The 23,237-nt window shown below is 34.1% G+C and overlaps 2 protein-coding genes across 2 annotated transcripts; one reads left to right on the top strand and one right to left on the bottom strand.

The window, feature by feature from the left end:
• Positions 1 to 2,365: 2,365 nt before the first annotated feature.
• Positions 2,366 to 6,671, top strand: LOC111716446 (mucin-5AC). Its single transcript, XM_023491902.1, has 5 exons — positions 2,366 to 2,469; positions 4,532 to 4,594; positions 4,682 to 4,770; positions 5,527 to 5,601; positions 5,787 to 6,671. The coding sequence occupies exons 1-5, from the start codon at positions 2,451 to 2,453 to the stop codon at positions 6,642 to 6,644; spliced, it is 1,104 nt and encodes a 367-aa protein (XP_023347670.1). The 5' UTR covers positions 2,366 to 2,450; the 3' UTR covers positions 6,645 to 6,671.
• A 10,256-nt stretch (positions 6,672 to 16,927) lies between these two features.
• On the bottom strand, positions 16,928 to 21,686 carry LOC111716445 (mucin-2; the record flags this gene model as incomplete). Its single annotated transcript, XM_023491901.1, is given in 2 exon segments — positions 16,928 to 19,121; positions 19,444 to 21,686. Coding segments are annotated over 2 exon segments (3,897 nt in total). The 3' UTR covers positions 16,928 to 17,315.
• Between the last annotated feature and the right edge of the window lie 1,551 nt (positions 21,687 to 23,237).

The following is a 23,237-nucleotide window of genomic DNA, read 5'->3' as shown; positions in this document are numbered from 1 at the left end:
ATCATTTTTTAATGCTTTTAATCCAAATGAAAGAGTACTTCTAAAAGCAGAACTCCAAAGTTCACATACACATTTTATGAGTGAATGCGTAAATTGCTGTTAATAGAGTAAACATATACGTAAGTAATATTTTGCGTTTCGTTTAAAAAAAAATTGCGCAAAATTTTTGTAAATGGAAACCCTACTACAATAAACAACGTAAAGAAAAAAAAGATCCCGGAGTGTGTAAAAAACGTTACATGGTTTAATAAATATTACGACGTTATATTTTTCAATAACTCATTTAATTAGGTAGAGAGAGAATTCAATCTTGAATGAAAAAGAAATAAGATTATATTGATTATTGTTAGAAAAGTACAGGTTACCTTCATTAAAGATATGAAACATGAGTGGTATGGTTGAGCTGTAAAATAAGATCTTAAAATTTTCTTTTTCTTAAAAACACTTCTTGCGGGCGCTTTCAAAAGTTCTGTTAAATCATGAAGTCGTCCCTGAAGTATCATAATTTTTTTTTGAGGATGATTTTAAACTATGCAATAAAAACACAAACGAAGGAATTGAGTCTTTGCCACAAACTCTGATTTTCTAATACCTATATCTTTGCAATTTAATGGTGTAGACCCCAGATATTTCAAACTATTAACTCTGTTAGATCAAATAATCAAAGTTTAAAATATCTAAGGTTTACAGTATCAGGTTTCAAAGATATAGGGATTAGAAAATTTAGTTTGTTGCAAAGACTCAATTCCTTTAATTCTTAAATCTTATCCAAAAAATGATGTAAAACTTGTAAATATGTTTTAAATTTTGTATATTGAAACGATTACGAACAACAAGTACATATAAATAATAGCTTGAGAACCTGCAGCATTGCTCAAGGTACTCAAAGTTACTCCCGCCATTTACCCGCGCTTGGTCGTAAATTTCGATTTTAGCTATTTTTGCTACTTAGCATCTTAGAACCAAGCAAAGAACATTTCCGTGTTTCTTTGAGGCAAATCAGTCAAGGGGTTCCTCAGTTATGATCGGACATACAAACAAATAGACAAACAGAGATTACAACTTTATAGATGTGCAAAAATGATAAAAAAGGGTTAATGCAGAGTATTAAGAACCAACCCAACCTTTCCTTTAATGTTCCCCTGTCTTTCTGATTGTACCTGGCACGCCGGTTTCAAAGTGAATAAATACTAAAGTGGAACAGACTATGACGACAGGTTGGGCCACAAGGTTTTATTTGGTTTGGAAATAATTGCATGAAAAGATTTGGTTTGGAAAGTAATGACTAGAACTAGGACACATGTAAATGTCGTCTTCAGCTAGAACATCAAAATTTTCTTTTTCTTTTGGAAAGTAATGACTAGAACTAGGACACATGTAAATGTCGTCTTCAGCTAGAACATCAAAATTTTCTTAATCAAAAAAAAAAATTCGCATGTTTGTATGTGTTTTATATGCAAACAATACTGGTGCTTAATAAATTCATTGATTTTGTCTGGCAGGCTTACACTTCTAATTCTATAAGAATTTTTCTTAAAAGCTGCTTAGTTTTTTTGGGAAAAAAACCTGAATACGCCTCTCTTAATATCTTTAAAGCTATGTCTAGTTCTCAACTACGTTAATCTGTATTTAAGTTAAATACAAATTATAAGTCTGTGTTTGTAAACAAAGGGAGTCCAGTTTCTGTTGTAGACTGTGCACTCCGTACACACCAATGTGTATATATACATATATATATTTTTTATAATACTTGGGACATAAAATGTCATCATCCAACTATGGGTTTGGCCCACTTTAGTATTTAATCAGTTTGCGCTGGTCTAACAGTTCAGTTCTTATCCCAGTAAACTGGGACTTTCCATTACAATTTGACCTTTATACTTTGCCTTTCTCTTTTATGCCTTTTTGTCAAGCTCAACATGTTTAAGGCAACTAAGGTGACCCAGGGAACTACAACAATTTGTCTCCAAAGTTTTTGATTTTTGTTAAGTTTGAAATTCTACAAAAAAATATGATTTAAATCCGTGATTTTTTTGTTATTGCTCGTAACCCAATGTAAATAATTTAAGTTTTAAACTTTTAAAGTTTACACCATCAGGTTTCAAAGATATAGCGATTATAAAATTTGAGTTTGTGGCAAAGACTCAATTCCATTGCTACTAAAAGAGTATAGTGACTCCGGAAAACTATGACCCTCCCCACACCTGTTTCCCCCCAACCCTCCTAGATATTTAACTGTGTAACAGTTAAGAATAGTTAAAAAAGAGCCATACTTTACTCCCTTGAAAACAAAATCCAAAGATTTTTATTAAAAATTACGTTATTAGAAGTTAGAACAGCTGTATTAAATGATCTGTTATAATAATTGCCTTTATAAGAGCAAATAATTTTGCTAAATTTCATTAAACCTTCTACAGTCAACTGAGAAACAGCTCTTTTTAATAAAAGTCATGCTTCTTATTATTCCAGGTAATCTTTCCCTTATCAGGGACTTGCCTCATGAAGATTAATATTTTACTAATAGGACAGTTCGTGTAATTTCAAGATACTCTCTTTGCATAGACATGTCAATGCTCGATTCAAAACGTTAATCTTTGTCTGATCAATTATGAATTAGATTTAAATGTTTAATTTTAATCCTTGTTTCTCTACCACAGTGACTTACAAGTACCGCAGGTAAAAAAGTAGGAATTAACTGAAATAAATACAATTTAAACCTAGAAAAACCGAATTATTGACAACAAATGTATAAATGGGACATTGCCATAATTGCATGGAGGGTCACTTGAAATTAAATATGCCATACGTATGACAATTTTTCATTTTAGTATTAAGTTTCTTGTATATTATCTAATTATCAGGTGAAAATTATCTGTTACCTTCAGATATATTAGGCCAGAGCTTAAACATTTTAGCCAAATCCGTTGTTTTGGGAAATATAAATATCAGTTGAAAATTTTCAATCTACTAGGACAAACAAACCTTTTATGTTCGATCAAATTTGAAATACATTGTTACCCGCACAATCGACTGTAAAGACGACCGGAAGCTCTTGAACTATGACATCATAATTTTAAATCAGGTCTTCTGCCTTAGATATAGTAATTTAATGGCTTATTTAATGATTAAAACGAAAAACATATTTTGTAGTTGCAGGGAATCATAAATGTAATACAATAAACCGTAAAACAATTTCGTAGAGTCGTCTCTGAAGTATCATCTTTTGTGGGTAACCCTGTACCTTTGGAAATTCTCTAAAACCCTTAGTTTTTTCCGATTGATTCCAGAGCCTCATTTTTTATTTTTACATTAAATGTGCTCAGAATTTCAAATCTAATGAATTTTCTAGAACGCATTGATTTTGAATTGTCGCAACACTTTGGCCTGTGGTTTCTATATCTTGTATCTAACAAATAGAATATATTATCTAGTATCTAATAAATTTAGTATACAGATAGAACACTAGATGTCGTCTGTTCAAGATTTAAGGATTTTTCCTTCACAATAACCCTGAGGCAGAGGCCCAAAGGAGTTCTTGTAATTCACTGCTGCCTGCGTGGAACTCCTTTGGGCTTCTGACTCAGGGTGGTTGTGAGCGAAAAACCCTTAAATCTTGAAAAGATGACATCTAGTTTTCTATCTGTATTGTTATTAATCTATAGACCGTTTTTTATTTTCGTATCATGAGTGTATTTTTATATATATACCGATACCTGAGCCAAAAGTAATTATATTTATCTAATCTTAATCTGACATTTTTGCATCGGGTAGCCTGAGCCAGAAATTTAAAAGAGTAACGTTGAACGAAGTCTTCGAGTTCTTTTTTGGGGTATTAGCACTTGTGTAGATTCGAAAAATATGGAGAATATGAATAAACTAAATAAAAAATATTTCATAACAAAAATATTGATATCCACAAAACCGCATACACCCATCCGTTTTCACAACGATACCCTGCTTTAAGTTTTGGGCTCTGTTGATATACAGTGGACAAATCGGGTTCAACTTTTTAAATCTACACCAAGTCGATCTTGGAATCTATATAGACAAGTCTAGGAATCTATATAGACAAGTCTAGGAATCTATATAGACAAGTCTAGGAATCTATATAGACAAGTCTAGGAATCCCAGACTTTAAAAAATTCCCAGCTACGTTATAAAACTTTCTTTTGAAGTAAATGAAAAAAATTACGTAAAAGTAAATTCTGTTAAATTTCAATATTTAAAGAGTTCTGCAAACTCACAAAGTTCCATAAAATTACTATTACGTGAAAAAATAAGGTCGAATAATTAAAGGTTTGATACCGCTAAAAGGAAATGACTCTTTTCCACAAACTCTGAATTTTTAATCCCTATATCTTTGCAACTCGACATCGCATATCTTAGATATTAAAAACTACGACATATAAAAGGTTTACTCCATCAAGTTGCAAAGATATAGGGAAGAGTAAATTTGATTTTGTGGCAAGGACTTAATTTCTTTAGCCCTGTTTTATTCCCAATGATTCTTTCTCTGATTATAATATTTCAGTTGTGTGTTTTACTATGATTGTTGGTGCGACCGCCGAATGCTGCCAAAAGAAAGTGGTTAAAGGTATATATTGTAACATCATTATTGATAATAATAATGATATCAAAGATATTATATACAAACAATAGTCTAATACAAATTTATGTTTAGATTTTACCGATCCTAGCTTGATAGGAACCTACTACTTAAATAAATACAAGACCTATTCCGAATGCAAAGACGACTGCGTCTACACAAAGGAAATTTTCATTCTTTTACTTAGAAAAAGGAGAAAAGAGTGTTTTAATGCAATAAGGTTAAAAAAAAAACTATTTTAAACACTTCTGAAATAAAATGGTGTCCAAAAGATATTGATGAAGGCAACCCTATATAGCGTGTATTCATTAATCCTTAAAGAAACTATGAAAGTGACCCCTGACTCACAGTGTTACCCTTTGAAATGCTGTGTAATTGCAGTGAAATTTACGTGTATTTAAAGGGAGTGTTCACGAAAAATTAAAGGGGGTCTAGGCCTACGTCGAATAATATTCGATGGTGATTGCTACTAATCTTATTTCTATCTGTTGCGTATAAAAGGAGAAAATTCTTAAAAGCGACTAATACAGTTGCAATATTTGATTCGGATCGTAAAAAATCAATTTCATTCCAAACAAATCATTAAGATATGTTACAACCTATAATCATCGATTTTTTTTTCGACACATTCGTAAATAATATTTCAAAATACATTTAATTTTGTTTTTGTATAAGTTAATATTTCATTTGCAACTTGTTTTCACGGCTTGGATTTTCAAATATTCCTGGAAAATATGAAAATGTCGTCTTCATTATCAAAAATTCTCGAAACAGGAATGATATGTTTTCAAAAGTAACTCTAAGATCATAAAACCTCATAAAAGAACTATCTCTTAGAATCCGTTAGAAATAGCATTACTAATTAACCTATTAAGCTACCTTTCTGGTGTTCAAGTCTATAGTAAAAGAATGGTTTGTAGGATGATTCCCCTGGGAATCTGTACTGCTTCGCAGAAGTTCCAATAGAGGATACCGCTGAAGTTAATTGTACTTTGGTAATATTTTGATATTAATTCAATATATTTTAATCAAACCAATACTATCTTGAAAATTCATTCCTTTGAGTCATAGAAACACAATGCCCCTTGGTTTTTTTAACAGGAATAGTAGGACAAGTGTCCTAACTACTGATTCAGAAATAAGACAAGAACTTTTTTAATATTATACATACATAATTTAGACGATTAGTCAAGAAGAAATTGATGCGGCTAAAGCAACATTAGCAAAACTAAATGAGGCTGAGAATCTTCTTCTTGCCATTGCAGAACTAGTGGCTAACCTTGGAAGAAGGAAAAGAGACGCAGTAGATGATGCAGTAGCTGATGGAACGCTATGTGATAAAATTGTTGAATGGATGAATACAGCTGCTGCTGCAACAGACATAACAGTGAAAGTTGAATACTTTTTACTCGTTAAAGCTGGACTTGAAAGAGCTGGCGCAACATGTACATCAATTAAATCAACGTTACAAGCAAAAGTATCCGCTGAAAAGGTAAAGGTTCAAAAAGAAAAGATAAGAGTTCAGGCAATGATTCCACCACCAGAGCCAACAACTGAAGCTGATAAAACAACTATTCATTCTACAATAACTGAAGATGCTTCACCAACTTATCCTTCTACAACAACTGATACTCCTTTAACAACAACAACTGAGCTTCCTACAACAACTACAACTGCTACACCAGCTGAAGCTTATACATCAACTATTCATCCTCTAATAACTGAAGATACTTCACCAACTTATCCTTCTACAACAACTGATACTCCTTTAACAACAACAACTGAGCTTCCTACAACAACTACAACTGCTACACCAGCTGAAGCTTATACATCAACTATTCATCCTCTAATAACTGAAGATACTTCACCAACTTATCCTTCTACAACAACTGATACTCCTTTAACAACAACAACTGAGCTTCCTACAAAAACTACAACTGCTACACCAGCTGAAGCTTATACAACAACTATTCATCCTATAACAATAGGAGAAACCCTCGTAGATCTTACAGATTCTGCTACAACAACTGAAGCTTAACATCTAACCTTTGTCATCTGAAAAAAAGAAAATATTTGAAAAAGCAATTAAAGATTTTAAAATTGTGTTTAATTTAAATATATTTAATTATTGCCTTAAATATTAATCGTTTTTGTTTTTCTTTAGAATTGGATGTGTGCAAATTGCAAAATTAAAAGATTTCTTTATTTTATATGTTTTTGTTTTTGTTTTTGCACCCAATAAACATGGAAGTTAAGAATATTCTAAATTAAGAAAAGTATTTGATTTCCTACAGCTAATGATCGAATGGCCCTGAATATATTAATCGAATGGCCTTGCACCATTATTTTAGTAATAATCTTAGCTTTAGAGCCTGTGTGTTAATTCGCCACGTTTTCATTAAACAAAATTGTTTCCGAATTTTTTGGGTCAATTTCATGGATTTTTTAAAAACGTAACTGTTGACATTTTTTTCGTCAACAATTTTGAATTTTTGCTATCCATAAACATCCGAAAAAAAGTCTAAAAGTTTTCCCAAGTTTAAGATTATACATTTATACATTTGTATACAAGTCCATTTTATTTAACACTTTCCTCTTACATTTACAGTTGTCATGCTTTAAGATATATTATAAAGAAATACACATACTTTTAGAGTTCCTTAAACTAGCGTTGACATAAAAACTATTTTACCTGCATATTTACAATTTCTGAAGGAAAATTTTATGTGATTTGACTTGCAACTTGATGGTCCTTTTACAGCAGTGTTAACTATTAACCTGAGTCCAAAAGTCAACTTCCCATTCCAGAGTTTTCTGGTTAACACTGTATTTCATTAATTCAATTATTTAACAATATCTGCCCTGTTTCATTTTAAAATCTTTAACAAGTTTTTTAGGTTTTTACATATATGTATAATATCATAAAAAAAAAACATAATTTGTTATTGTTCATTTAAAATGCTGTGTTGATGACAGTTCAATGATATGAAATTAAGCAATACAAATATTGTATAACACTTAACGAATTTAAGGTTGAAAAGTTATTGCTGGTATCAGACTTTTATAAACAATAACTGTCTGATACACCAGATTTTGTTTTGAGAGGATAACCTTGTCTACACGTAAAAACCTCTATATCTTTGTAACCAGAATTATTTCAGCGCATTCACTGATAGAAGATTACTGCTTTGCAATAAATTTGTACCATCATTTATTTCACAATAAATGACAAATACGTGAGTACGACCTTTCCAGGGGGGTTGGTGATCTACTATTGTAAACTTCATGTGCTATTCCATCTACTCTAGTAAACTTCATGTGCTACTCCATCTACTATAGTAACCTTAAAAGCTTAATTTTTATAAATATTTATTAAAATTCACCTTTTGTGTTCAACTTAACTCGTCCTGCAGTTGCCAATATATAAACTTACATTAGTAGTTTAAGTTTTGTCTTTAGCATTTTTCTCCTCTAATTCTTCTTATTAATATTTGTCTCTATCTACGAAGATATATTAAACTTCATGTGCTACTCCATCTACTATACAGTGGTAGACGATAATATCAATACAATGAAGACAAATTATTTATTTAAGTTTTGATTGTTAACAAGCTTTTATCGAAATACAAGTTTACATTTAGTCAAAGAGAATCTTTTTTAATTGACAGTGTCTCTTCACTTTGATGTTTATGTGTATCTATGCTGTTCAACGGCTTGATATAAATCAAAATTGAAATCGACAGTCGTCTTCATTGTATTAAGAAAATCGCCTACCACTCTAGTAGACTTCATGTGCTACTCCATCTACTATAGTAAACTTCATGTGCTACTCCATCTACTATATAGTAAACTTCATGTGCTACTCCATCTACTCTAGTAAACTTCATGTGCTACTCCATCTACTATATAGTAGACTTCATGTGCTACTCCATCTACTTTATAGTAAACTTCATGTGCTACTCCATCTACTATTGTAAACTTCATGTGCTACTCCATCTACTATTGTAAACTTCATGTGCTACTCCATCTACTATTGTAAACTTCATGTGCTACTCCATCTACTATTGTAAACTTCATGTGCTACTCCATCTACTATTGTAAACTTCATGTGCTACTCCATCTACTATTGTAAACTTCATGTGCTACTCCATCTACTATTGTAAACTTCATGTGCTACTCCATCTACTATTGTAAACTTCATGTGCTACTCCATCTACTATTGTAAACTNGGGGGGAGAGAGGAACGCCCTCTCTACCTCTTCCAGTGATTCTAAATAATAGAATAGATATAAATTTGTTTGTTGCTCGTTAGAGGTTAATGGTTTTTGAATGGACCTGTATTTTCTATCAAACTCAACGCTATAAAACTTATAATAGTTAATAGAAATATGGACGTTTAGTATATCAGATAATTGTATACCTGAATATTAACACCACGTAGCTGTTAGTGCAAACTGAAGTATCTGAATCAGTTTTATTGTTGTACTATATACACTATACATATACCGGTTTACAATCAGGATTCTATGTACAGAGCGTCCCATATCATATTAGATTATCTCCAATCTTTAACGCCAAAATACGCACATAATACTTAAAAAATCTAGCACTTTCTGCAAAAAGAAAATTCTGTTAGCCTTATTAAATTTTTCAAAATGATTCATTCTTCTTAAATTTTCTGATTTGTCCCCCAAATCGTAATTTAGACCCATTGACGTGTTCTAATTTGATGTGGGACACCCTGTATATAATACATCCTTCTCCAGGGTCCCTGCAGTACAGTAAGGAGCGGGGGGAGAGAGAATATACACACATTATGTTCATATTCCTTTGTATTGTACAGCTTGTACAACAATAAGTTAAACTTGTGTTTCAATAAATGGTTAAGATCAAGCAGATTACCAATCACGTGAAATTCAGCCTTACTTGTGTTTAACCCTATTCCTGCTGGGGGGGGGGGTCAATTTGACCCCCCGTAGTTTTTTTTAATAGCTCAAAAAGTATTGGTCTGAGGCTGTTGAAATTTTCTGACTTTTCCTACATTCCCAAAGCCCTCCCTTTAGGCCTAAAACCGGACTAGTACTAACTGCCTGAGTCCTCAGGCACACTGCCTGAATGACTGCTTTTTCCTGTTACAAACTAAATCTTTGTTTTGACCCACTTCCACTTGTCAGATTTTGATAAAATTTAGCTTTTTGGAAAGCCCTTGACATAAGAAGAAAATAAATTGCACAAGTTTTGCGAAACATTTTTACTATAAAACTGGATTTTGCGATAAAAAATTCAATTTTTGCAAATTTGCAAATTTTTTGCAGATTCTAAAAGTAGAGCACAAGAGCTTTCCAATGATGTATCATTTGTCATATTTAGACATAAAACATGGGATTTAGAGGGGGGGGGTCCATTAATTGCCCCCCCCCCAGCATATCCAGGTTTTCAAGTACCCCAGCAGGGATNGGGGGGGTCAAATTCCCCCCCCCCAGCATATCCAGGTTTTCAAGTACCCCAACAGAGATAGGGTTAATGATGACAACCTAAGTAAAGATTCTGTTACCTGGAGGCTGAGGGGTTTGAAAGAAGAAAACACGAAGATCTCTATACTCACTTCTATCAAAACTAATGGATCTAAGCAAATAGTTGTCAGAAGCGTCAGGTTCTATTTTAAACACAAGGTTCGTTTGATTGGTATCTCTGACTTGCTCTGATGTAACTAGTAGACACAAGTTTTATGTTCAATGGAGGAGGTCATTAATTGACTTTTTTGATGGAACACATTGGAACAAACCATCCCAGGTTTTCTTGGGGCCCATGAAGTCCAAATATGAAGAAAAAAAACTTTGGGCCAGCAGTCTTAATTCTCCGAATTACATTTCTCATTTTATAGTTAAAATGTAAGACAAAATTTCCCCAAAAACGTTTTTTCTGCATATCTATTCAGTTTAAAATTTAAATAAAATTTGCGAAACCGAGACCAAGACCGAGACACCCCTCCAAAAATTCTAAAGAGACATATAGGCTTTCTTGATTTTATGATAGGTCAAATATTTCAGAAGATAAGGGTAGTGGTACTTTAAAAATCAAGAATTTGCCTTTTTTGGATCTTTTAGTACCTAGATTTAAGCATGATTAAATTAAGTTTTAAAATAAAGCAATTGATTTTCTAAATCTTAAAAGCCCTGAGAGACCTGATAGGAGATAATTTGACGATGATTACAATATAAATATTTTTTTTGGGCATAATAAACAGATTTTAAAAATAATAGAAATTAAAATTTTCAGAAAAGGACGACGACATTTCAAATATTCTTTCATAACTTCTTTTGAGAATTATCATTTGTTTAATATTACGATAAGTTGGTAGATCTGAAGCTGGGAAGGGGATATATACTTCCCCCTAAACCTTTTTTGAGCCTTAGCTCTAGTTTTTTCCTTCATTTAAATTGTAACAAATGAACTGCAAACCAAACCAAACCAAAACGTCATTGCGAGTTTTACCAGTATAGCGAATTTGGCGTAGGTCAGAAGTGGAGTATAGCGGATTTTCGTAGGTCGAAAAATACACCATGGTAATGTTACATCGTCTATACGTAACATCCCCCCTACTGAACAATTCCGACCTACTGCAATATCGGACCTACGCCAGCTGTTTATTTTTGTATGATTTGAGAGTTAGGTTAGGTTAAGACAATTTCTGGGCAGAGCGCTGCGGCTAGGACAGGCTAGGGGGCCGAGCGCCGCGGCCAGGACAGGCATAGGGGGCCGGCGCTGCGGCCAAAATTCCATATAGCAGCTGTAAAACCACATGCTAGTAGGTCGGATGTGTAGTATAGCGGATTTGGCGTAGGCCAGAAGTGGAGTATAGCGGATTTGCGTAGGTCAAAAATACACCACCGTTTTACCGCAACCGCAATACGTTACATTCTGAAACTAATGTCGTCTTCACACATAAATTTTAAAAGCAATTTTCGTACTTTTATGTTGAATTTAAAGATTCTTTCAGAAATCAATTAATTTCGCAAATAATTTTGCATACCCTACTTAATTTTGTTATTTTAGTACGTTGAGGACTGATCAGGATTGAGTAGAGATTGCGGATTCAGAGATAAAAGGAATACAATCCTATTCTATCCATGTTGATCCCTCAGGAAGGAGAGAAGATTTGGGGGGAGAAGAGGAATGCTAACAAGTGCGACATGCTGTCCACCTAGCTTGTTTGGTTACGGCTCAGAATATATATACTATAGAATAACAGGTACAGGTACAGGCAGTACAATACATAAATGTCCAGATGTTCAGTAATCTTTGGGGGGGATTTTGAAGATTCACTATCCAAACTTTCTCTTGTTATCTTTTTATCATTACTTCAATTAATCAAACACGTATTTTCAAAACTGTTTCAAATAGTTTTCTTCCTTTCAANCCCACCCAGCAGGAATAGGGTTAAGTAACATACAGTGATAACCAGAAAACTCAGGAATAGTAAGAAGATTTTGAGGATCAAGTTTAACTTTAAAAAGTTCATTAACCATGAAACAAAGCATTTGTGCAGTGTATAAAGACCCATTTCACAAAAAAGTTATTTTTGAAGTGTCTGGTAAACTATTTGCTTTGTAACGCGATCAAATACACTTAAGTACTGATATAATGTCGTCTTCCTATTTTATTGTTTTCTGGTTATCACTGTATATAAAAGTTACATTTCGGAAAAGTCATTGATAAGTATAAATATAAAATCAGTTTTTTAACGTGTTTTTATTTGTCAACAACAAAAAAATATTAGTTTTAACATATTTCAGGCCTTTTTAGGGGGGGGGGGGAGGGGGGGTCGCCCCAACTAGACCCTTAATAAATTTAAAGCAGCCAGCCTTCATAGGGTTAAATGAAATTACATTTATATTAAATTAATCATTAGAACAATATTAACCAAATCCAGTATCCGCCCCTGTAAATAAGTCAAGACTCACCCTCTCCATTATCTAGCTGTTCCTGTTGATGTGGATGGTAGGGAAGATGGAGACTGGGAAAAACGTTATAACTTAACTTTCATCTAGAAACGTATTTGTTTTCAACATGTTTTGCACAGACAACACTAAATTTTCCCGGAGTCCAGAAACCTGCAGCTTTCCTGTGAAGTTTTAAACTTTTCATCTTTAGGAAAAGAATGAAATCTTATATGTTTGATCCGTGTAACAATTTAACACTGAACAATCCTCAATGCTTGTTATACTGAGAAATCATGTAACTGATCAAAACAAATCCCCCCAAGAACAGTGTACTACATGTACACAATAACATACCAATACATGTTTACAATGTCATACCAATACAGGTGCCACCTGTTATTCTATAGTATATATATATATATTCTGAGGGTTACGGTCATCATATGAAGAATGGATGAGAACCTGTGCATGAAGAAGTACCTGGAGAAGGTCAGCAGGTCAGGACTGAACAAGCCTAAGTATCTTTAAGACCAGAAGTTTCTCCCGTTGGGGGATCCTGTATTGGACTTCTTGATTGAAGATACCAAGAAGACAGGAGGCTGGAAGTATCCTAAGCTGGAAGAGCTGGAGCTGTACCAAAGGAGGAGGGGTCTTAGCTTGAAGATGTTGGATCATATCGAAGTACGAGAGATAAACTGTGTTTTTTAAGTTCTAGTTCTTAGATACTGGAGATTCATGAGTGTGTTACGGAGATACATAAACTGGATCAGCTTATCTTTGGATCCAGAGTGATCTCTATGGACGCGGAGGATGTGAAGATATCTGTTTATGATATGGTGAATTGGAGACCTGGGAAAGATCATAGGAAGAGGATCAAGCTTTCTGCCCTGCAGGTGAATTCTGTGGTTCCCCTGGTTCCTGTTCCAGTTCCTGGTGAACCTGTACCTGGTCATAGCTCCGTGGTGAGCAGAGAATTCCTTGATCTCAAGCTAAGACTGTAGCTTTTTCTGATGAGCTAAATTTCATGTTTAGGTTCCTGATGAAGTGGAATCTATTAGTAAAGTATAGTATAGTATAGTATAGTATAGTATAGTATAGTATAGTATAGTATAGTATAGTATAGTATAGTATAGTATAGTATAGTATAGTATAATCTCAATTGAATTTTGAACCCTTTTATAGTTAAAGATTAAAGTCCTTCTGTTTTTTATACAAAATAGATTTGCTTTGGAACAAAGTGAGTTTTCAGTTCTGTTTTCCCACACCCCTGAATACCCTGGAGTAAAGCTGTGAAGCCCTTAAAAAACAGAGTTGAGTTTGATCCACAGCGATAGAACGGCATAGGTGGTTTCAGGATTTAAGACAGGGGGGGGGGGTAAAAAAATTAATTTTTACTCCCTTTCTATATTGATTTTACCCCCCAATGCACCCTCTTATATTTAATTTACCCCCTCCCTGTAATGTTATCAAACAAATTAAAAGCTAAAAAGTTCTATTTACCCTCTTAACCTGTTAACCCTACTAAAATTATAGTTTCTTTTACCTTTTAATACAGGGTATAGGAAAAATGCCTTTATAATCTATTTATTTATCTAAAAAATATTATAGATTGCTGAACTATTAATGGCACACTGTATATTTACATACATACATTTTACATAAATTTTGTGAGAGTGATAAACCCATGGAACATTTTGCCGGACTATAAGTATATAAAGGAGTCTAAATCTTTAAACATATTCAAGAACATGTATAAGCAAACAAAATCCAGTGCAGAATCGCTTTCTAAGCGAAACCAAAATAACAATTTAACATAACATATCAATCATGCTAGTCTAAGACAGGGAGAATTATTTTTATTTTTCTGCTATTATTCTTTCTCTTTTAGTAAGTAATGCTTCTTAAATCATGCTAATTTTTCTTGCAGGAGACTGCAAGTAGTTTCTATGTTAATTTTAGAGTTAAAAATAAAAGTATACCATAAGAAGGCTGAACGAAATAAAAAAAAATCCTCCCTTCTCCTAGTCTACGATAAACTAGTTTTCTTGGGCCACTAGAAATGAATGAATTAAAAACACTAATGTCTAAAATTGAGGCAAGCCTCATGCATTGCATTGATATCTTACTTTAAATTTATTTTCATAATGTTGCCACTTTCAAGTAAAATTTATTATTTATATAGAAGAATGAATAAAAACTATACTATAAATGAGAAATGATTTGTAAAAATCCAGGGGGGGTTCACCCCCCCTAATTTCACTCAGGGGTGGGGGTAATGGACTGCTCCCCCCCCTGAAACCGTCCATGTTGAACGGGTTATAATAAATTGTAAACATAGTCTTAGAAACCAAACTGTCCGTACACTTGATTTGATGTTATAACTGTGTTTTGACTTTGCCTAAGGCATATTAAGGTATTTTTATTACGATTTGTATATTTTTCTTTGGTGTAAACTAGAGACTGTGTTTTTAAATACAAAATATTTTTGTTTAAATGAGCAAAAAGCTAGTTTAAAGGAACCAAAAAAAGTTCAAATAAACCAAAATAATAGTTCAAATGAACGAAAAATAGTTCTAGTAAACAAAAAAAATAGTTCAAATAAACATAAAAATAGTTTCTAAACAAATTCAAATCAGCATATAATAGTTTTAATGATATTTTAAGAGTTAAAAAAATAGATTGTTCACTTGAACATTTCATTAAGACTAGTTTTTAGTTCCTTAAAGAACTTTTTTCCGTTAATTTAAACTACGAGCCGCAGCCCTCGGTCCATGAAATTGTCTTTAACTAACCTAACTCTGAAATGATTCATACATTTGAACTTTTTTTGGTTCATCTGAACTATTGTTATATTAATTTGAACCCTTAGCCACAGCACTCGGCCCTCTAGCCCCCCTGTCCTAGCCACAGCGCTCGGCCCAGAAATTGTCCCAACCTAAACCTTGAAATAATACACACATTTGAACTATTTTTGGTCATTTAAATTATTTTTATGGTGATTTGATTCTTTTTTTCTTGGTATGAAATTTACTAAAATATGCATATTTTAAACTCCAGTTAATAGATAAATTGATTATGTGTACGCATGCTAAAAATGGTGGAAAATAACCGATATTGTAAATTTCTAATTTTTTACAATAATTTAGAATAGGATGTTGTTACACATCTCATTTGTATAAAAAACAGCTAATATCTTTATATATTTGTACTTTAGAGAAGTATTTTGGCGATTTCCTGATATACAATTTTTGGACCCCGCCCCCTATTGATCTCACATGTATTATTTAAAATCTCAATATACATACAGCACATCTCTTTTATTCACTTCATTGAATTGAGTCTCTACACCTGTTCCATTCAGGCCATGGGGCTCATTCGCCAAATACAAGCTCACCTACCACTATATTTTCAGTAGAAGTAAATATTTCCATTTAATGATAGCCCCGATTGAAGGATTCATAACTCTGATTGGATGATGAGATCGCCATACTATTTCTATTGGTTCACAATAGACCATAAACACATGACTAAACCCTGATTGAATCAGGTGCTCAGAGGCGCAACTAGGACTTTTGCTAGGGGGGGGGCAATATTCGCCCGGCCGCCCCCCCCCTCTAGTTGCGCAATGGACTTGGCATACGGGAGTGAGGAGTGAGCTACATAACATTTTGCATAGACACAGTTTGCCTAGACAGAGTTTGCCTAGATAATATTAGAGGATAGTTTTTGCCCGGATTAGAATTATTTGAATAAGTTGATTTCATTTAAATTAGTGATTTGCATGAATGCTGCCAATGCTGGCTCACATCACCTTCAACGATCTAGTAGCCTTTAAAGAAAGTTGTAAACACTGCAACACATTTTTCTGAGAAAAAAAGAGAAACTTGAGAAATTTTCCAAAAAAAATTAGTGAAATTATCTATGCAAAAATTGCCCTTTTAAGTTATCTAAGCAAAATGTTATCTACGCAAAACACTGTGTTGGCACAAGGTTATCTAAACAAATATTTACTACAGGGGAACTTGTAATAGGCGAAATGTTACTGCATGAACGCTTCATTCTTCCCTTCAAGCTACATTCTCCAACAACTGCTTTAGTTGATTCAATATTCAATCTCAAAAACTCTGAATCTACAAACGTGGAATAAAATCAAGAATCTGATTCGAATTTTTTGTAAGTTTTAATATTTTTTGTGTAGTCAAATCTTTTTGTGAACAGCGCAATCGAATTGTTTAAAAAAAAGTATTATATCTTCATCAAATTTTGAAAACATTTGTACTTCAATCTTAAATAGCTTTAATAAATAATTTTTGGCTTGTCTGTTTGAGTTCCCTGGCTTGTCTGTTTGAGTTCCCTGGCTTGTCTGTTTGAGTTTCTGTTTGAGTTCCCTGGCTTGTCTGTTTGAGTTCCTTGGCTTGTCTGTTTGAGTTCCCTGGCTTGTCTGTTTGAGTTCCTTGGCTTGGGTGTTTGTATATGTGTTCTTATGTAACCAAAAGCGTTCAAACAGCTGAATCGATCGGGGTCCAATTTTTTGCTATTCATAGATGATCAAAATAAACATAAAAAACAAGCAAAACCAAAAGCTAAGATAAAAGGTGCGCACATTTTTGTGAGTTAAAACAAAACTGAATAATCCAATTTTAAAGAAAAACAAAAACAATAAATATTTAAGGCCAATAATTGAATATATTAAACTTAAACACAATTTTAAAATCTTTAATTGCTTTTTCCAATATTTTCTTCTTTCAGATGACAAAGGTTTGGTATTAAGCTGCAGTTGTTGTAGCAGAATCTGTAAGATCTACGGTGGTTTCTCCCATCGGAATTGTTGTAGTGGCAGCCTCAGTTGTTGTTGCAGCTTCAGTTGTTGTGGCAGCTTCAGTTGTGGTAGCAGCTTCTGTTGTTGTAGCAGCATCAGTTGTTGTTGCAGCTTCAGTTGTTGTATCAGCTTCAGTTGTTGTGGCAGCTTCAGTTGTTGTGGCCGCNGTAGCAGCTTCAGTTGTAGTAGCAGCTTCAATTGTTGTAGCAGCTTCAGTTGTTGTAGCAGCTTCAGTTGTAGTAGCAGCTTCAGTTGTTGTTGCTGCTTCAGTTGTAGTAGCAGCTTCAGTTGTAGTAGCAGCTTCAGTTGTAGTAGCAGCTTCAATTGTTGTTGCAGCTTCCGTTGATGTAGCAGTTTCAGTTGTAGTAGTAGCTTCAATTGTAGTAGCAGCTTCAGTTGTAGTAGCAGCTTCAGTTGTAGTAGCAGCTTCAGTTGTAGTAGCAGCTTCAGTTGTAGTAGCAGCTTCATTTATAGTAGCAGCTTCAATTGTTGTAGCAGCTTCGGTTGTTGTTGCATCATCAATTGTTGTACCTGCTTCAGATGTTGTAGCAGCATCAGTTGTTGTAGCAGCTTCAGTTGTAGTAGCAGCATCTGTTGTTGTAGCGGCATCAGATGTTGAAGCATCATCAGTTATTGTAGCAGCTTCAGTTTTTGTAGCAGAATTCGTCATAGTAGAAGTTTCAGTTTTAGTACCAGCTTCAGTAGTAACAGCTTCAGTTGTAGAAGCTTCAGTTGTAATAGCGGCTTTAGTTGTTGTAGCAGCTTCAGTTGTTGTAGAGGCTTTTGTTATTGTAGAAGCTTCAGTTGTGGTAGCAGTTTCTATTTTTGTAGCATCTTCTGTTCTTGTAGCAGCTTCAGTTGTAGTATTAGCTTCAGTTGTAGTAGCAGCTTTAGTTGTAGTAGCAGCTTCAATTGTTGTAGCAGCTTCGGTTGTTGTAGCAGCTTCTGTTGTTGTAGTGGCATCAGATGTTGAAGCATCATCAGTTGTTGGAGCTGCTTCAGTTTTTGTAGCAGCATTCGTCATAGTAAAAGTTTCAGTTTTAGTAACAGCTTCAGTAGTAACAGCTTCAGTTGTAGTAGCAGCTTCAGTTGTTGTAGCAGCTTTAGATGTTGTAGCAGCATCAGTTGTAGCAGCTTCAGTTGTAGTAGCCGCTTCAGTTGTTGTAGCAGCATCAATTGTATTAGCAGCGTCAGTTGTTGTAGCAGCTTCAGTTTTTGTAACAGCATCAGTCATAGTAGAAGTTCCAGTTGTAACAGCGGCTTTAGTTGTTGTAGCAGCTTCAGTTGTTGTAGCAGCTTCAGTTGTAGTAGCAGCTTCAGTTGTAGTAGAAGCTGATGTTTGTTTAGAAGTTTGTTTAGCACTTGGTTCAGCAGAAGTTGTTTGTTCAGCTGCTTTAATCAAGGTAAGTTTAACTTCTAATTTAGATTTTTTCTCAAGTACAATAGCCTTTCTTTCTTCTACAACTTGTTTAGCTGCACTTACAGATGATTTAAGTCCGTTACATGGAACCTTGTTTACAACTGCTTCTTTAACAGCAACCACAAACTCCAGAGCTTGCTGAGGCGCTGAAGCTGTTAAAAATTTCACTTTTTCTATGTATTCCTTCATTTTTTCGCATGTATCGGGAACAACAATTGATCGCAATCGTCTTCTTCTGTCTGCAGGTAGCATTTCATTCAATTCAGTCAGGGCAGATGATAATGAATTCACAATCACAATTTCCTGCTCTACTTGCTTAATCTGTTGCTCAACCTGGAAAAAAGATATATCTGTAGACATTTTATTTACACTTGGAGAGGGAAATATAAATTTAAAATCTCAGAGCCCCAACTGACAGCTGAAAATTAGAATGATATTTTCAACAATATTTTTACTCTTTTACATAATTTAGTAAATTCATAAAACCCCAATTTTTTAAATTAATGGTGTTTTCTATTTTCATCAAATGGCGGTAAAATAGGCTTGGATGCATTTACAACAAATTACATTAACTTCCAAATAAATCCTAATTAACAAAATTTTAAAATAAAAATAGCATAATTTTGATTTACTTTTTATAAAATATAGTATATACCTCTTGTGCTGTTTCAACAAATAATGCTGTTGTTGTTGCTAACATTGTGGTTGTTGATTCTGAAGCTGATACTTCAGTTGTTGTAGCAGCTTCAGTTGTTGTAGTAGCTTCAGTTGTTGTAGAAGCTTCAGTTGTTGTAGCAGCTTCAGTTGTTGTAGCAGCTTCAGTTGTTGTAGCAGCTTCAGTTGTTGTAGCAGCTGAAGTAGGTGCTTCTGTTGTTGATTCTGCAGTTGTTACTGTAGTAGGTGCTTCTGTTGTTGATTCTACAGTTGTAACAGTGGTAGGTGCTTCTGTAGATGATTCTACAGTTGTTACTGTAGTAAGTGATTCTGTTGTTGATTCCACAGTAATTGTAGTAGGTGCCTCTGTTGTTGATTCCACAGTTGTTATTGTAGTAGGTGCCTCTGTTGTTGATTCCACAGTTGTTATTGTAGTAGGTGATTCTGTTGTTGATTCTACAGTTGTTACTGTAGTAGGTGCTTCTGTTGTTGATTCCACAGTTGTTACTGTAGTAGGTGCTTCTGTTGTTGGTTCTACAGTTGTTATTGTAGTAGGTGATTCTGTTGTTGATTCTACAGTTGTTACTTTAGTAGGTGATTCTGTTGTTGATTCCACAGTTGTTATTGTAGTAGGTGCCTCTGTTGTTGATTCCACAGTTGTTATTGTAGTAGGTGCTTCTGTTGTTGATTCCACAGTTGTTATTGTAGTAGGTGCTTCTGTTGTTGATTCTACAGTTGTTACTGTAGTAAGTGCTACTGTTGTTGATTCCACAGTTGTTACTGTAGTAGGTGCTTCTGTTGTTGGTTCAACACTTGTTACTGTAGTAGGTGCTTCTATTGTTGGTTCTGTAGTAAGTGGTTCTGTTGTTACTGTTGTAGATGGTTCAGTTATTTTTGCAGTAGGTTGTTTAGTCGTAACTGTAGTAGGTGATTCAGTTGTTACTGTAGAGGGTACTTCTGTTGTTACTGTACTAGATGGCTCTGTTGTTACAGTAGTAGGTGCTTCTGTCGTTGATTCTACAGTTGTTACTGTTGTATGTACTTCTGTAGTTGATTTTTCAGTAGTTACAGTAGTAGGTGCTTCTGTTGTTGGTTCTACAGTTGTTACTGTAGTAGGTACTTCTGTTGTAGGTCCTTCTGTAGTTGATTCTACAGTTGTTACTGTAGTAGGTGCTTCTGTTGTTGATTCTACAGTTGTTACTGTAGTAGGTACTTCTGTTGTTGATTCCACGGTTGTTACTGTAGTAGGTACTTCTGTTGTTGATTTTAAAGTTGTTACTGTAGTAGGTGCTTCTGTTTTTGATTCTACAGTTGTTACTGTAGTAGGTGCTTCTGTTGTTGGTTCTACAGTTGTTACTGTAGTAGGTGCTTCTGTTGTTGGTTCTACAGTTGTTACTGTAGTAGGTTCTACTGTTGTTGGTTCTGTAGTAGGTGCTTCTGTTGTTGGTTCAACAGTTGTTACTGCAGTAGGTGCTTCTGTTGTTGATTCCTCAGTTGTTATTGTAGTAGGTGCTTCTGTTGTTGATTCTACAGTTGTTACTGTAGTAGGTGCTTCTGTTGTTGGTTCTACAGTTGTTACTGTAGTAGGTGCTTCTGTTGTTGATTCTACATATGTTATTTTAGTAGGTGCCTCTGTTGTTGATTTCACAGTTGTTACTGTAGTAGGTGATTCTGTTGTTGATTCTACAGTTGTTATTGTAGTAGGTGCTTTTGTTGTTGATTCTTCAGTTGTTACTGTAGTAGGTTCTTCTGTTGTTGATTCTACAGTTGTTACTGTAGTAGGTGCTTCTGTTGTTGGTTCTACAGTTGTTACTTTTGTAGGTACTACTGTTGTTGGTTCTACAGTTGTTACTGTAGTAGGTGCTACTGTTGTTGGATTTACATATGTTACTGTAGTAGGTGCTTTTGTTGTAAAAACTTTAAGTTTTTCTTTAAGTTCTACAGTTCTTCCTTTTACCTTTAGGATTGATTCTGAAATTTTTTCCCTGACTCCGGTGCATGGCTTGACCGAAGGGTAAGCTCTCTTGATTGCGTTGACATAATGGATCGCATTCTTAGGATTAGAGTTTACTAATGATTTCACAGTGTCCATATATTTCAATATTTCATCGCATGAGGTGGGGTCATTTACAGCTTGTCTTTGCCTTCTCCCTGCTTGGATAAGAGCATCTAGATCATTTAAAGCTGTTGAAAGAGTATTCAAGACTTCTAGTTCAGTGTAGATTTCTTCCAGAGTTAGAACCTAAAAATGGTTATGTATGGAAATTGGACTAAAATCCTTATAAATTTATTTTGATTTTCAAATTCTTATCTTTGACCATCCTTTCCGGCACAAGTAATAGAACTGTAATTTTAGAGACAGTGCTTCATATAAATCGCAAAGATACTCATGGCTTTAATAATAAGGTATTGGAAATAATAATTGTAAATGCCCCTCAGTCAGCAGACTTTTTGAAGTATGTTTGGATTACGCAAGCGGCAAGTCCTTAAATTTTAAGAGAAGTTTAGTTTTTGTTACAAAGTGATACGTTCTAATCCCTATAAAGGATTTGAGTTTTTGCCAATTCCTATAACTTTGAAACCTGTTTTCCAAGACCTTTAATATTTCAGAATTTTAATTCTGTTCGATCAAATAGTCTAAGTTTGAAATATCAAAGGTTTACACCATACGGTTGCAAAGATATAGGGGTTAGAAAATACGAGTTTGTGGCAAAAACTCAATTCCTTTGCAAACAAATGGTGTAAATCTTTAATATTTTTAGCTTAGATTAGTAGATTCCACAGAATTCATTCAAGATATCTAAGGTCTGCGACACCAGGTTGCAAAAATAATGGGATGAGAAAATCAAAATCTGTGGCATCCTTTTATGCAAGTTCATAAAAAATGAAGTTTACGTATTTGTTCTCATTATTATATATATTATTCAGATGAAAAAAAATTTTAAAAAGGTTTTAATAAGATATAAAAAATTTTCTATTACAGTGTAAGCATGGAGAGAGGCTTACTTGTAAATAAACTGTAGTCAACAATAACATGTAGAGATAAAATATTTGGCCGTTAAAAGACGCCAGCCCAGAAAACATGCTTTTAACGTATGTTTGAATGCATGCAAATCCAAAAGCCACTGATTACCCGGAATTCTATTTTAAATTCAAGCCAATAGATTTAAATCACAAGGGAGGAGGAAATTGGATTATCCTGGACTGAACTAAAATCGAATTAGAGTTAGTCATCATGAAGAATCGAAAGGAGGAAGATTAATCCGTCGTATGAGGTGGAGAGAAGGAGGAGAGTCTGCCAGAGAGACAACAATTGCAACGATGGTGACGTTAGGAGAAGTAGAAATTAAGTTAGTATTTAGTAGGATTAATAATACTTTTTTAAGCAAAGCCATTGTTTTGAGAAATTTATCCCTTCCGATTATATCAGGGATAAAATTTTTTAAGAACAACAGTTGTTACGCGAGCCATGCTGCGTGTATAAAGTCTATGTGGTGCCCCTGTGAATTCCTGAGTTCTCCCTGCAGATCTGTACAGAACGTATTGTAAAAAACTAGTTTTAGAAGCTGTTTCCAGACCGACTACGCATGCGCAAGTTTCTTGCGTGGAAGCGGGCAGATTCTACCGTAGTATATATTTGTTTTTCATGCAAGTTCGTCTATTATTAAAACCGTGCTAAGAATTCTAGGATCACTGCGGTAATTATTCTTTATATGTATATGAATATCGTTTATTTATGTTCGGTTATGGTTTGATATCTTATAAATGTAATGTATTGGTTCCATTCCACAGTTT

The sequence above is a fragment of the Eurytemora carolleeae genome, unplaced genomic scaffold, assembly GCF_000591075.1.
Source record: "Eurytemora carolleeae unplaced genomic scaffold, Eaff_2.0 scaffold2057, whole genome shotgun sequence".
NCBI classification, from domain to species: Eukaryota; Metazoa; Arthropoda; class Copepoda; order Calanoida; family Temoridae; genus Eurytemora; species Eurytemora carolleeae.
This window is presented reverse-complemented; position numbering and strand designations above follow the sequence as displayed.

Bases quoted from the DNA above. Each gene is read 5' to 3' on its own strand.
- LOC111716446 (XM_023491902.1), top strand. The intron at 4,595-4,681 runs GTATATATTGTA...ATTTATGTTTAG, and splicing joins CCAAAAGAAAGTGGTTAAAG to ATTTTACCGATCCTAGCTTG. The intron at 4,771-5,526 runs GAAATTTTCATT...AATGGTTTGTAG, and splicing joins ACGACTGCGTCTACACAAAG to GATGATTCCCCTGGGAATCT.